Source organism: Ambystoma mexicanum, chromosome 3q, assembly GCF_040938575.1.
Source record: "Ambystoma mexicanum isolate Mex_15411 chromosome 3q, UKY_AmexF1_1, whole genome shotgun sequence".
Classification (NCBI taxonomy): domain Eukaryota; kingdom Metazoa; phylum Chordata; class Amphibia; order Caudata; family Ambystomatidae; genus Ambystoma; species Ambystoma mexicanum.
The window spans coordinates 157,330,454-157,343,010 of record NC_090926.1 but is presented as its reverse complement, the minus strand read 5'-3'; the positions used below and the strand labels follow the sequence as shown (position 1 = coordinate 157,343,010).

At 48.2% G+C, this 12,557-nt stretch overlaps 1 protein-coding gene across 2 annotated transcripts in view; it reads right to left on the bottom strand.

Moving 5' to 3' along the window:
* LETMD1 (LETM1 domain containing 1) overlaps positions 1–12,557 on the bottom strand; it is an 826,442-nt gene that overhangs the window by 313,887 nt on the left and 499,998 nt on the right. For both annotated transcript variants that reach the window (XM_069653372.1, XM_069653371.1), the window contains one exon: positions 4,071–4,257. In XM_069653372.1, coding sequence (XP_069509473.1) covers positions 4,071–4,257 — 187 coding nt within the window. The remainder of the gene's footprint in view (positions 1–4,070; positions 4,258–12,557) is intronic.

Here is a 12,557-nt window from a genome sequence, read left to right as displayed (position 1 = left end):
CAAAAAGCACCCTTGTCCCTCTCACATTTGCTTGCACAGTGGCTGCGACACATTCGGCTGGTGGCAGACATTACCTTAAGGATGACCTAAAGGTACATACATACCTGTGCTAAATGTCTTGTCTGAACTTTGCAGCTAAACCATGTTCCCTTTAAGTGAAAGTAATTAAATGAAGCCATTTAAGGTTAAGTATTCGGTTTGCCACAAAAGGGCACAGGAAGCGTAGATTCCAAAGTGGGATACGCATCTTCAGTGTTTACCTGGATAAATATGCTTGTGGCAACAATCAGTGATTGGGAGGCAAACGCATGTTTGAAAGGATGCCCCTCCTGATTGAAAGTGGAGTTTGTACTGGGCTCTGAATATTACCATTTAACCTGGGTGTCTAATTTCAAACATTTGTCTAATCCTGGGCTAAGTGCCAAAGCATGAAAAGATCACAAAACTGAAGTTCACTAGATCTTGCTCCTGCAACATGTCAAGATCAATCTGATGGTGAATTTCAGTCAGTGTTGGTGTATGTGAAACTTTGAAACCAGATTAATTGGCTTATAACTACGGCCAGATGTGGGTTTCAAGTCTGAGGGTTCCCTTTTTCCCCAGAAACAGTCTTGGGGCTTACCCCTACATTGACCAGTCACACCGATGAAGGAGCACTGGAAGCACAGTGTGCCAGTTATGGGAAAGCCCAAAGGCCTATTGTTACAGAATCAAATAACACAAACTCTATGCGGTTTACTGGGATTTCTAAGAGTCCTCTCTTTGCCTTAACCTCGACTGCTGGACATTAGACTGCATTGGCACAGTAATGGAATAGTAACAATAGCAAATGTCAAAGCTGCACCATATTCTACCTCCTCTTGTCTTGTTCAGCACCTTTCCCTTGGCTAACTGTCACCCTGCTGGGCTATGGCACTCGATTGTCACCACCAGAAATGTCACTGAAAAACCTGCAACCAACTGCCTTAAATTAAGTTTGACATTTCGAATTAATGAAGTTTGGCGGTTAACATTTACCTATTGCTAACATGGCCTGCACAACTGAGCTCAATAGTGTGGTAAGTGCAGTATCACCCAATCAGAGCTCACTTATTTCCTATCTGAAAGCACCCCCTTGATACTCAGGACTGCAGAGAGGGAGAGATAGATAACCACACATTGGTAAGATTTGCCTATGACTGCCCAGCTACATTGCCCAATAGACGAGATGGGAAAAGCTTGCAGCAAAGTCTGGTGACTGCCGATAGCCAGTCTCCCGCGTCGGCACACAAGCAAGAGAAAATGTCCAACCAGTAACAAAATATGACAGTCAAAAAAGAGGGAGGCGATACGCACGGTTACCCTTCCAGATCTACATATGGGTGGCTCTGTAGGAATACAATGTGGCAATTGGTCATGTGCTATTACATAAGTATGACAAGCATGTGACGGGACATGGCGCACAAGCACATTTAGAAGTTATAAAGTGGAAGCGCATATTTCTAGGTGATGCATTTTTTTTTTTTACAGGTCTGCCTGTGTAGGTAAGTTCCTGAGCAGTAATGAAGGTGAGCAGAATGACAGTGTGCTAGAAATGTTGCAAGTTTTGGCCTAAAGACAGTTTTAGCAGACAAGGTGCTTTTAGAAGGCACCATTAATGCATTATTTTTAAAAACATTTCTTTCATTGTTTCAATTGTAATTACAAATGTTGAAAAACCATTTTAAGAAGTAATTAAAGGATTTTTGGGGTCCAGCCTGATGAACAGATTTTTAGGATTATGAATCTAGCGTAGACGGAGCTCCCTTGTTCGAGGATGTGCAATTTAACCAACTAGCACAGATTTGAACTAGTCTGGAAGGCAAACCAGTTATGGTTATTGCAAGACATGTCACTAGGTTTCTTGTGATTCAGATGGAGAAAAAAGTGCAAGAGAGAAAACTGTGCAAAGTAGCACTGGGATACTGATTTTTGGGCAGGGTTCATCTAAGAGGCACTGCAGCAAAATGAACTGGTTTGAGCTGCAAAACGTTTTCTGCCAAAAAGGCTTTTTTTCCTTAAATCACTGCTCCCTTATTATTATTATTAGGTAATTCTAATAGGGCACAACATGCCCGAAGGCCTCAGTGTGCACAAGTAAGGAAACCTAAGACAGGCTAAGAGAGTAACATCAAGAAGTCCAGGGTGATAGATCCAAGGTGAAACATCCAGGGTATAGCAAGATGGATAAGGGGTAGTCTAGTCATTGCAATTGAATAGCAATGTTTTAATAGCGTTTTTAAAGCCTAATATATTTGGGTTATTTCTCAGGTTCAGAGGAATAGAGTTCCAAATACACGGGGCATGGACATCGAAACTAGTGCCTACGAAACTCTTCAATTTGTGTCTGGGGAGACACAAGGTATCAAGAGCATCAGAGCGGAGAGATTGTACAACAGGGACTTTCTTTAACCTTTTCACAAGATGGGTAGGGGCCTTATATGCCAACATTTTTTAAGTCAATGTCAGAATTTTGGAATCGATATGATGGGTGACCAGTAGCCAGTGAAAAGATCTCCGAGCCATGGTCGCTTCTAGCTAGGCCGCAAAAACTGCTCAAACAGCGCCATTGTGGGCCACCTGCAGGCTTTTCAGATTGTTTTTTTAAGTACCTGCAAGGAGGCTAGTACAGTAGTATAATCATGAATTTACAAGGGCCGTAGCCAACATAGATACTTTCTTTGGGGATAGGTATGGTTTAATCTGTTGCAAGAGCTTTGTTGTGTAGGTACACGCCGCTTTAATCTGTAAAACTGTTTTTTCATATTCAGATTACAATCCAGGTAGAACCTGAGCGTTTTAACCCAGGGGCTCACCTGGATTGTGCTATTGACTACTATGAATTGACTATATCTACTCTCAAGTTTGCCCAAGCGTTCACTCGAGCCCACCAGCAAGAGTTCAGTCTTGCTGTGGTCAGGGCCAGGGAATTGGCATCCATACATCTCTGAATCAGAGAGTAAACCCGATTGATGCGCTGTAGGTCCTTCTCATAGATACCAGACATCTCAAGGACCACCTCGGTATCATCAGCGTAATTGGTGTATTTGACGCTGACGCTATCCACAAGGTCAAAGAGTGCCCGGATGTAGAAATTAAACAGGAGAGGGGAGAGACATGCTCCCTGTGGAACACCACAAGTCAAACATTATGGGGTGTCTGAAATCCCTCTATGGTAACACTAGCCATTGTAGGCCCCCAGAAGGATTCCATCCTTTGCACTGCTGATTGGGAGCAGTTAGCAATACCTCCCAACTTCTCGAACAGCAATCTATGGTCAATGAGATCAAAAGCTGCCGAGAGGTCGAGAAGCATCAACAGAGCCACCTTTGCAGAATCCACAATACTTACCAGATTATTTCTAAGATCTAGCATCGCTGTTTCTGTGCCGTGTCCAGCACGGACGCCAGATTGCAATTCGCCAAATAGGTTGTTTTTGTCCAAGTGGTCCTGAAATTGTAAATATGCTGTCCTGTACAAAAACATTAATAAGAACAGCACATTGGTGATGGGATGGTAATTCCCTACAATTCCAGGGTCCAGGGATTCTTTTTTAAGAATAGGCGTGATACATACTTCCTTTAAATGTGGAGGGCACCACTGATGAGTCAAGTAAAGCTTTGATAATGTTGGTAACATACTATAGTTGTTACTATTAGTGAAGATGACCATTATCAGCAGTTAAACATTGTGTGCCTCAGCTGAGACTGCTTCTACAAAATAAGCATACAAGCACACTTCAGTGATGAACATGGCTGATAACTATGCAGGCAAAGGAGGTCTCAAGTTTTCCTGTGTCAATGTGAGAGCAGGTAATCCATTATGTAATTTTGTTTGAATTTTGAGACTTGAAGTCCTGAATTTAAAATGGGGAAAAGCAAAAGTACACATTCCAGAATACAAAGAATAAAATCGGAACCGGATGTCCTACTCACACATGGTATGGAGAAACCTGACAGATCAGCCAAGAAAATCATAGCAAAAAGATGCTCTCCAACTTAAAGTCAGGTTTATTTTTAAGGTACATGTATAGAGGAGGATATGCTCAGTACCTTAGCCAAAAGTCGATGCATTTGATACCGAGTCGTCCTCTCGGGAGCTTGTGGGACAGCTTGAGCTATGCCATTCAGGATTTCTGGATAGTCCTCTGTGCGCATTCTGTGGTACATCGCCAGAAACTTTGTATGCTGGGTGGGGGTCCAAAAATGCGGGATTAACAACTGCCGAGGAAATAAGTACCTTTACAACAACAAAAAACAAGGTAGGAAATTATTGGAATTCAGATCATGCTCATGACTATTTGGGCACAGTTATCTACTACAGATTCTTTCAGTCTTTGGTTTTCAAAGTATGCATGCATGTTGATACATATGGTACTTTAGTCAGATTTAGGTTTCAACTGGAATCAAAACTAGAATTCCAAGGAACAAGATACCACAACAACATTAACTGATTCAATTACCCTGCTTAAAAACCATTACACAAAAGTAGCAAACAGAGCTGGTAACTTTGGTTTAGCTAGTCCAGACGGCTGGATGATCAAAAGCAACATATTAATTTGTAGGTGAAATTCTTAACTTTAATCCAGACCAAGGTCAATTTATGACTACATATAATGAAGAAAGTGGTTGAGATAGCCTGCAATGCAGAGTGGACAGAAAAAAGCTTCTCCAAAAGAAGGCGAGGTCTCTTAAGGCTTTTAGAACGGGGCTCCGTATGCGCGAGCAACCTTCTGGGTGCATGCTTGGGTCACCAACTGACACCTCCCAGTCACACAGTTCTTTCACCACATCGGACGGTACTCCGAACTCCATCCTTACAACTGCTATCCCGTTGTCCGGTATGCCGGGACTTTGGCATCTCAGCTTGGCGTTCTCCGCTTCTTGGATTGCTGCAGGCTGTGCGGCTTCACTCTGCTCCAGCCCTCCTTGGCATAGTGGGCCAGGTGCTGTCTAACTAGTGCAACCGGGAGGATTGAAAGCGCCCGCCAGCTGGTGTCCGCAGCAGCTGTGAGAAACTAGAAGGTGCCTCACCCACTATTCCCCAGGGATCTGTTATCCAGGTGGCCAGGACATGGCCATCGCTTTTGGATCCAGTTCCTGGGGGTGGACCAGTGCAGGAGGATCACCTGGATGATGGGTCTTCGGGGAGTGGGACACCGGATGGTGAGACGTGGTATCCTCTTTCTTGTAATACCTTTACCCCATCCTACCAGGTAGGATATTTAGGAACTTTAAACCCCCCCTAAAACCCAAGCTGTATACCTGACGTGTCGCAATACCCTGGTCAGACGAGGTCAGCAATTACTGACCATCACACACCTGACTCCCATTAAGCTTCCCCACACGGATAAAAGGCAGAGCATGAGAGCACAGTCTGAGCGAGGCAAAGCACACGAGGAAATAGAAGTTCCAAGATGGCAGTTTAACGAGAGATGAAAGACAGCCAAACGGAAGGGGATTGGAAGGAGGGAAGTTCCCTTGACCTTTTTCGACAAAGAATAGTCACTTTCATGACACCTCGAGAACAGAAAGCGTAAGAACAGGAAAACAGGCTGAAGAATCCTGCATTGTGTGTCCGAGGTACCCGGGGCCCTCCAGCGTCGATAATCGAGACGGAGAGACTCGCCAGCTGTCGTGGTACTGTCCTTGGCTCCACGAACAAAGCAATGCCACAGCGAAATCAACACAGCCGGTGAGTTGGGGAGACCGATAAAAGACCTGTCTGTGTTGAAGCCAAGGTTGCGAGTGGCAACATTGTATGACGAGCGATGAAATGAACATTATTTAAAACACGTGCGATAACCAACGCGAGTAAAGTTGACCTGCAGATGAGTGATTGAACTTTGAAACCAAGATAAAATACCTTTGACAGAGGGCTCTGGCACTGCGTGTGTGCTCATTCAAAGGTCTCTGTAAGGTATCCAGCTGAGAGGTGATAAAAGTGAAAGAAAGGCAAAGAATTAGGAATCAAAGTGGTCCTGCGACAGGTCAAGCAAAATTGAAAGTTGATGGCAAAGTAGATAAAGTTGGTCAGAGCCTGGCAGAGTGAGATCGATTGAAAAGCTTTGTGTTAAAGTAAATAAATTGGTCCGATCCCGGCGGAGGGAGACTGATTGAAGATTTTGTGTCCAAGTGGACCTGAGCCCAGCGGAGGAGGATTCGGGGTGAACAGTGAAACACCCAAGAAATTAGATATGTGAAAAGCCTAAGAACATTGGGCTAAAGTGTATCTGAACCCGGCAGAGGGGGACCCAAAGTGAATAGTGAAATTCCTAAGACACTACTGTGAAATACTAAAAGGAAATTAACTTTGTTGTTTGTTTGATGCATCGGGCCCTCTGAAGTGACTTATGGCAAAGAGACTTCAGCACAGGAGGCCATGATGTTGAAGTTTTGAACTGCACCCTTGTGCTAGAGAAGCCAGACACTGTGCTAAGCTTGATTGTGCCTACTTCTCCCGTTCTGTAAACGTGGGGAAGGGAAGCCAACAGCTCGACTATCCAGACACATCATTTCTTGAACAATTTCTTTTGCATAGCATTGTCTCCCTAACTATTTGTATTTAGAAGTAAGGATTGGCAATAGGTTTATTAGTATAGGCCCTTTTATTTTGACAAGGCACCCCTGAGTTAATATTTGATGGTCCTAGCTTGCTCCCATCTTTGGATTTAGGATTAGATAGGCATTTTTCAAACCCGATTGAAGTTCAATAAACACCCTTGAACTGTGGTCACTTGTGTTGTGAAAACGTGTTTGCTGTAATACTGCCAGATATGTTGGCCTGAAGCACACTCGCATCACACTGTAGCATTACGAATAGCTGGACCTGAAAGTGACAACTGAGAAGCCATTTTTGTTTTGTCTGCCATTTTGTTGTCTCTCTCTCTCTCTCTCTCTCTACTTTCCTGCTGCTCAGCACAATATTCTATGTCCTAGGCCTAAAACGTGGTAAGGTAGCCGCGATTTGAACTCTGGAATGCTTACATAGGCAGGAATGTGAAGCAGCTGCAATATATTGTTTGTCTTGCATCGTAGAACCTTGAAGCTGTGCATGAGCACGACTAATCAGCAAACCAGGTGCCATCCAGTCTCGTTAGTGCCATTTTTAGTGCCAGTAAAATAAGTCTTATGTGAGGCTGTATGTGCTCCTCTGCGGAAGTTGGTATTTTCTCTGCTTTAGAACTGTCTGACCTTAGCCCAAGAAAGCAGCAACAAGATAACGTTAGTTGGTAGAGCAAGGAATGTCACCTTGCGAGAGAACAAGATATCTCTGACATGCAGATGTGCCTTGTTCCCAGACAGTAAATGCTCTTGGAAACGGCTGCACGGTATGTTCAATGTTTAGGCGAACAAACTATGTATATGATTTGTGAACCCAAGCTCAAGAGTTACGTGCAGGGGACTGGGACATGCTTTGATACTGCGAATTGACCTGTATATATGTTGAAGTCTTTCTCATGCTCGCTCGCTCTCCTCTCATGGCACCTGCGTGCACACATCGTGGGGTGTTCAGATCCACTTGCGCCCGAATAGGGACCCTCCGAGTGATGCCCCATCGCAGAGTCGAGGACGAGGCCGTCGGTCCGGGTTCGGAGAGCGACGGGGCATCCCTGCAAATTGAGAAGTGATTCTTCCGCAGATCTGCACAGAGTCGATTCCTGGACGACGGGACACACCTAGTGGGCATCATGGCGAGGGTCCTGGAATCGAGGCTTGTTTTGCCAGACACGCCAGCCACAACGATTTGCGTCCTCAGGACGATTGGTTGGAATCAGGTGACTCATGCCCCGATTCGTAAATATCCTGATATTGTTTGTTGGTAGTGTTGCACTTGCAAGTACAAACGCCCAGATAACAGTGGGAATTAACTATGCCTGGAAAATTGTCATCCTGCTTTGTGAGATTTTTCCATTGTGGAAGTCAATCTTTGGAACATGGCCAGCCCCCGCCAACCAAGGGGTCGCCGGCATATGAAATGTATGTTCGACACAGTTTAGGGGCAATCGTAGTCAATGCAATTTGGCATAGACAAACCAGACATGCACCTGAACTACAGTGGCCAGATTTTGGCAGTTTTGAGCTTACCCGCATAGAGCATTTTGAGTCTGTGTTATTACAGAAAAAGCTAGGCCTGCAGCATTTGATACTTTTACAGATTGGAGAAAGGAAGCAACCCAGCGCCTGAAAAGTAGAGAGAAGCATGCGCGTAGATATATAACAAATGCAGAGAAAGCGCTAGTGCATGATCCGCAGAAGCAATCCGAAGCGATTCGAAGTATGAATAGGGCCTTCCAATTAGATGTGCAGAAGATATACCCATCTCAAGATTTGCATACATCAGACAAGTTAATAAACAAAATATTGAATGAGCGTAGATTTGATCCAAGTACTGACCCAACTGCACCGCCTCCCTATGCGTCCCCTCCCGTTGCTACTCCTGCACCAGCACCCGTGCCAATTGTTGCGGCCTCCATCCACATAGTTTCATCTGCGCCAACGGCGTCATTTCCTCCGCCGCCCACAGAGCATGATTTGTATGTGTCATTTTTCCAAGTGGTTCTGCTCCACCGGTAGTAGTTAATAAAAGGAAGTACTGATCCTAGACAGACCCGTAGCAAGGCATAAAATAAGCGGTATCGCACCGCAATTTGCGATACAATACCACCAAGTTGCATTTTATTTGATCAATCATGTCGCACAAGGAACAAGTTACTTACCTGTAACTGTTGTTCTCCAGCATGGGTCTGGCATGGATTCACATGCTCATGAATATTCCCCGTCGTCAGGCTGGGAATCCTCGGTAAAGAAAAAAATCAGCATCAGTTTTGTTTCTGATCTGTCTTTCTTAGTAGTAACCAATCACTGATCTCTGGGTCATACTGCCCCCAGCCAATGACTGCCCTCTCCCTAAGCCCCGCCTCTGGCAGCCATCCTCAGATTTGGTAGCACGCCAAGTGGCAGTATGACCAAGTGAATCATGACCATGTGAATCCATGCCAGACCAATGCTGGAGAACAACAGTTACAGGTAAGTAACTTGTTCCTTCTCCAGCATGGGGTCTGGCATGGATTCACATGCTCATGAATAAAAGTATACATAGCAGTATACACATGCACAACCACGGGAGGTGGCAACAGGCTCAACATTAAGCAATACAACAACTCAACATTAAGCATCTCTTACCTCCTCACCAGGTTCACCTTAAGCGAACAGGTTGCGCATCACTGCTTAGCCGACCCTGGACTCCTCCCTGGAGTCCCGATCGACGCAGTAGAATCTTGTGAAGGTGTGTGTTGACCTCCACGTAGCAGCCCTGCAGATGTCCAGCAGGGGCACACCAGACAGGAACGCTGTGGTAGCAGCGATCGCTCTGGTCGAATGGGCTCTCTGACGGCCGGGCAGCGGTCGGTTTGCCAACCGGTGACAATGCATGATGCAGCCGGAGAGCCATCTGGAAATGGAAGTCTTGGAGAGAGCCTTCCCTTGATTCACAGACCCAAAGTTCACAAACAGTTGTGACGTCTTCCGAAAACTCTTCGTGCGGTCCACAAAGAACTTAAGCGGCGCAGGTCCAGGATGGGGCGCCAACCGTCTGTCTATTTCCTGACGAGGAAGTACCTTGAGTACACTCAGGAGCCCTGGAGCCTTCTGGGGACGAGCTCGATGTCACCTTTCTTGAGCATCGCCCTTACCTCCAACAGGAGTTGAGGGAGGTGATTTTCCTTCCTGGCCACGGGAGGAGTGCGAGGGCACTTCTTTTGGAATTCCAGAGAGAGTGCCTGTTGGCCAGGGTGTCCAACACCCATCGGTCGGTGGAGATGGACTCCCACGCGCCGACGAACTTCATCAGCCGGCCTCCCACCGGGGTGCTTCGGTGGGGGCACGACAACACGGCCGAGTCAGTCTTGCTTGGAGGCGACCTTTCCGCCTTGGCCTCCTTGGCAACGACGGCCGGAACCCCCTTGTTTGCCGCGACCTCTGTAGGCCTCCTGGGTAGATGAGCGGGCCGCCTGGCGGTAGGTGTAGGAGCCACCGCTAGATCCTTTGGAGGCACCCTGTCTGCCTCCAGAGCTCCGAAAGGGCCGTTGCTGCTGTAGCACCCCAAGGGCCCGGGCCATCTCTGAGTCGGTCTTGAAGGCCTGTAGAGACTCATCCACCGCCTTACCAAAGAGCTTGTTGCCGTCGAACGGCATGTCCAACACTCTGGTCTGGACGTCCTTGCGAAAGTCTGTCGCCTTGAGCCATCCTCGTCGTCGGAGGCAAACTCTGTTGCCAAGTTGGCGAAATCCGGTATCGGCAATGTCTGTTGCCACCGTAATGGCGTGATCCAACGCCACCTCACCCTCCTGCAGAATTTCTAGGGCCTCCGCCCTTTTGTCATCAGGCAGGAAATCTAGCAGGGGAGCCATCTTGAACCAGAGCTCCCTGTCCTAGCGGGCCACGATCGCTAAGGCATTGGCCGCCTTAATCGTCGTCGCCGCTGACGAGATGACTCGTCGTCCCATAGAGTCCAACTTCTTACCCTCTCTGTCCGGCGGGGAGGTGGAAGTTGAAACCGACGCGCCTGCTGCCTTCTTCTTAGCCGCTGCCGAGACGACCGAGTCCGGCGTGGGCTGGGCCCTGAGGCACAAGGGGGCGGCATCGGGGACTCGGTACTTGTTCTCGTACCTGTCCCTCTTGGCGGGTGTCGTGGCAGGGTTCTTGAGGACAGCAAGACCTTCGTCCCAGATGTCGTCGAGTAAAGGCACCATGAGGACCGTCTTCCTCTTAGCCTCTCGTCGCTGGTACAGAAACCCCTCCTTTTTCTGTTCTTCAGGGCAGAGCTGAAAGAGCTTGGATGCCCTGGTTATGATGGCGTGGAAAGAGCCAACCTCGTCGGCTGGGGACGCAGGGGGGGGGGTTTGGTGACGACAGGATGTCCACTGTGTCATCGCCGCCGTCATCGTCTGTCCCTGTTGCCGTATCCTCTCCCGGGGAGGGGGATGAGGGGTCCACCGGTCTCGCAGGCACGAAGGGCGGGGTGGACTCTCCTCTGCTTGTTCGGAGGGCTTCCCGACGGGCCTGGTTCTGGCTCCTCCGTCGAGTTGCGTGGTAATCTCATCCTTATCTCGGTACATAAGGATTGGATTGCCAACATAATGGCTGCCGAGCTATCCTGGGGCTCGGGCAATGGCAGCGACGGACGGGATGGCCGCTCCAGTGGGCCCTGTTCGTCGTCATCATCGATCACGTCAGCAGGGACCATCCACTGGGATCGAACCTTCTCGAACCTCTCGTTGAGGTTTATGAACCTCTCGTTGAGGCCTATGGACCTTTCGTTGAGGCCCCTCTTGGTCTCCACCAGTTCCTCCTCAGAGGCTGATTCCGAGTCTGTAACGGCCACCGCCCCCCCTCTTTTTCAGCCGGGGGCTTCACGGGGGTCTTAGCGATGGGCTGGAAAGAGGATTCCCTCCGCGGCGGCAAGGATACTCTGGGCCCAGAGGCCGTTTCCATTGGCGTAGTCTCAGCCGGCTCCCCCAGGGTCACAGAGACCACTTCGGTAGAGGCCTTAGCCGGGTGGATCAAGGCCCTCACCACCTTAGGTGCGTCCTGGGCCTTCGCCTTGGGGGGAGGGTCAATGCCTCGCCCCCCCTTCGAGATCGACCGGGTCCGCTCCAGTGGCCTACCCGGGTTCTCTAACTTCCTCTTCCCCGACCCAGAGCGCTGGCTCGTGGTCGAACGTGCCGGGAAAGTAGCGCCCTGTTTGGCAACCGAAGAGCCCGACCTTTCGGCGTTCCCGGAGCCCGCGGACTCGCAGAGCTTGGCCTTCTGTTGGGGCCCCGTCGCAAGGGCGCCCTCAAAGGACTTAGAAGCCCGCTCAGACAACTTCTTCGCCTTCTCACTTGCTGTGCCCTACGCCAGCCAGGTGGCGAGGTGGGAACGACGATCTTGTTTGGTCCGTTCTGAAAGGTTCTTGCAGAACGCACAGTCCTTTCCCACGTGCGTCTTGTCCCCATGGAGGCAGTAGAGACATCACGAATGCTCGTCCTCCTTGAAAATGTTATATAATCCGCATCTAGGGCAGTTCCTGAACAGCTTGGATCTGGGCGTCGAGCTCCCCTTGTCCTGGGCAAGGTCTTGAGGTAGGCCGGAGATCTTCCGGAATCCTCCGATAAGTGTAAACTCGATGAAAACTTCACCCTTGTGGGGTGCAGAAGAATTCCGAAACGGGTCCCCGTTATCCGAAGTAGAAACGGTGGAGCTTGAGGCTCGATTAAACCAAAAAAAAATAGAAATTCTTGTGAAAACGCAGTAAAAAAACTCAAGAGGTAAACACGAGGACTCCCAACACTTGAGCGTGCGGTACAAATCTGAGGATGGCTGCCAGAGGCGGGGCTTAGGGAGAGGGCAGTCATTGGCTGGGGGCAGTATGACCCAGAGATCAGTGATTGGTTACTACTAATAAATACAGATCAGAAACGAAACTGATACTGATTTTTTCTTTACTGAGGATTCCCAGCCTGACGACGTCGAATATTCATGAGCATGTGAATCCAT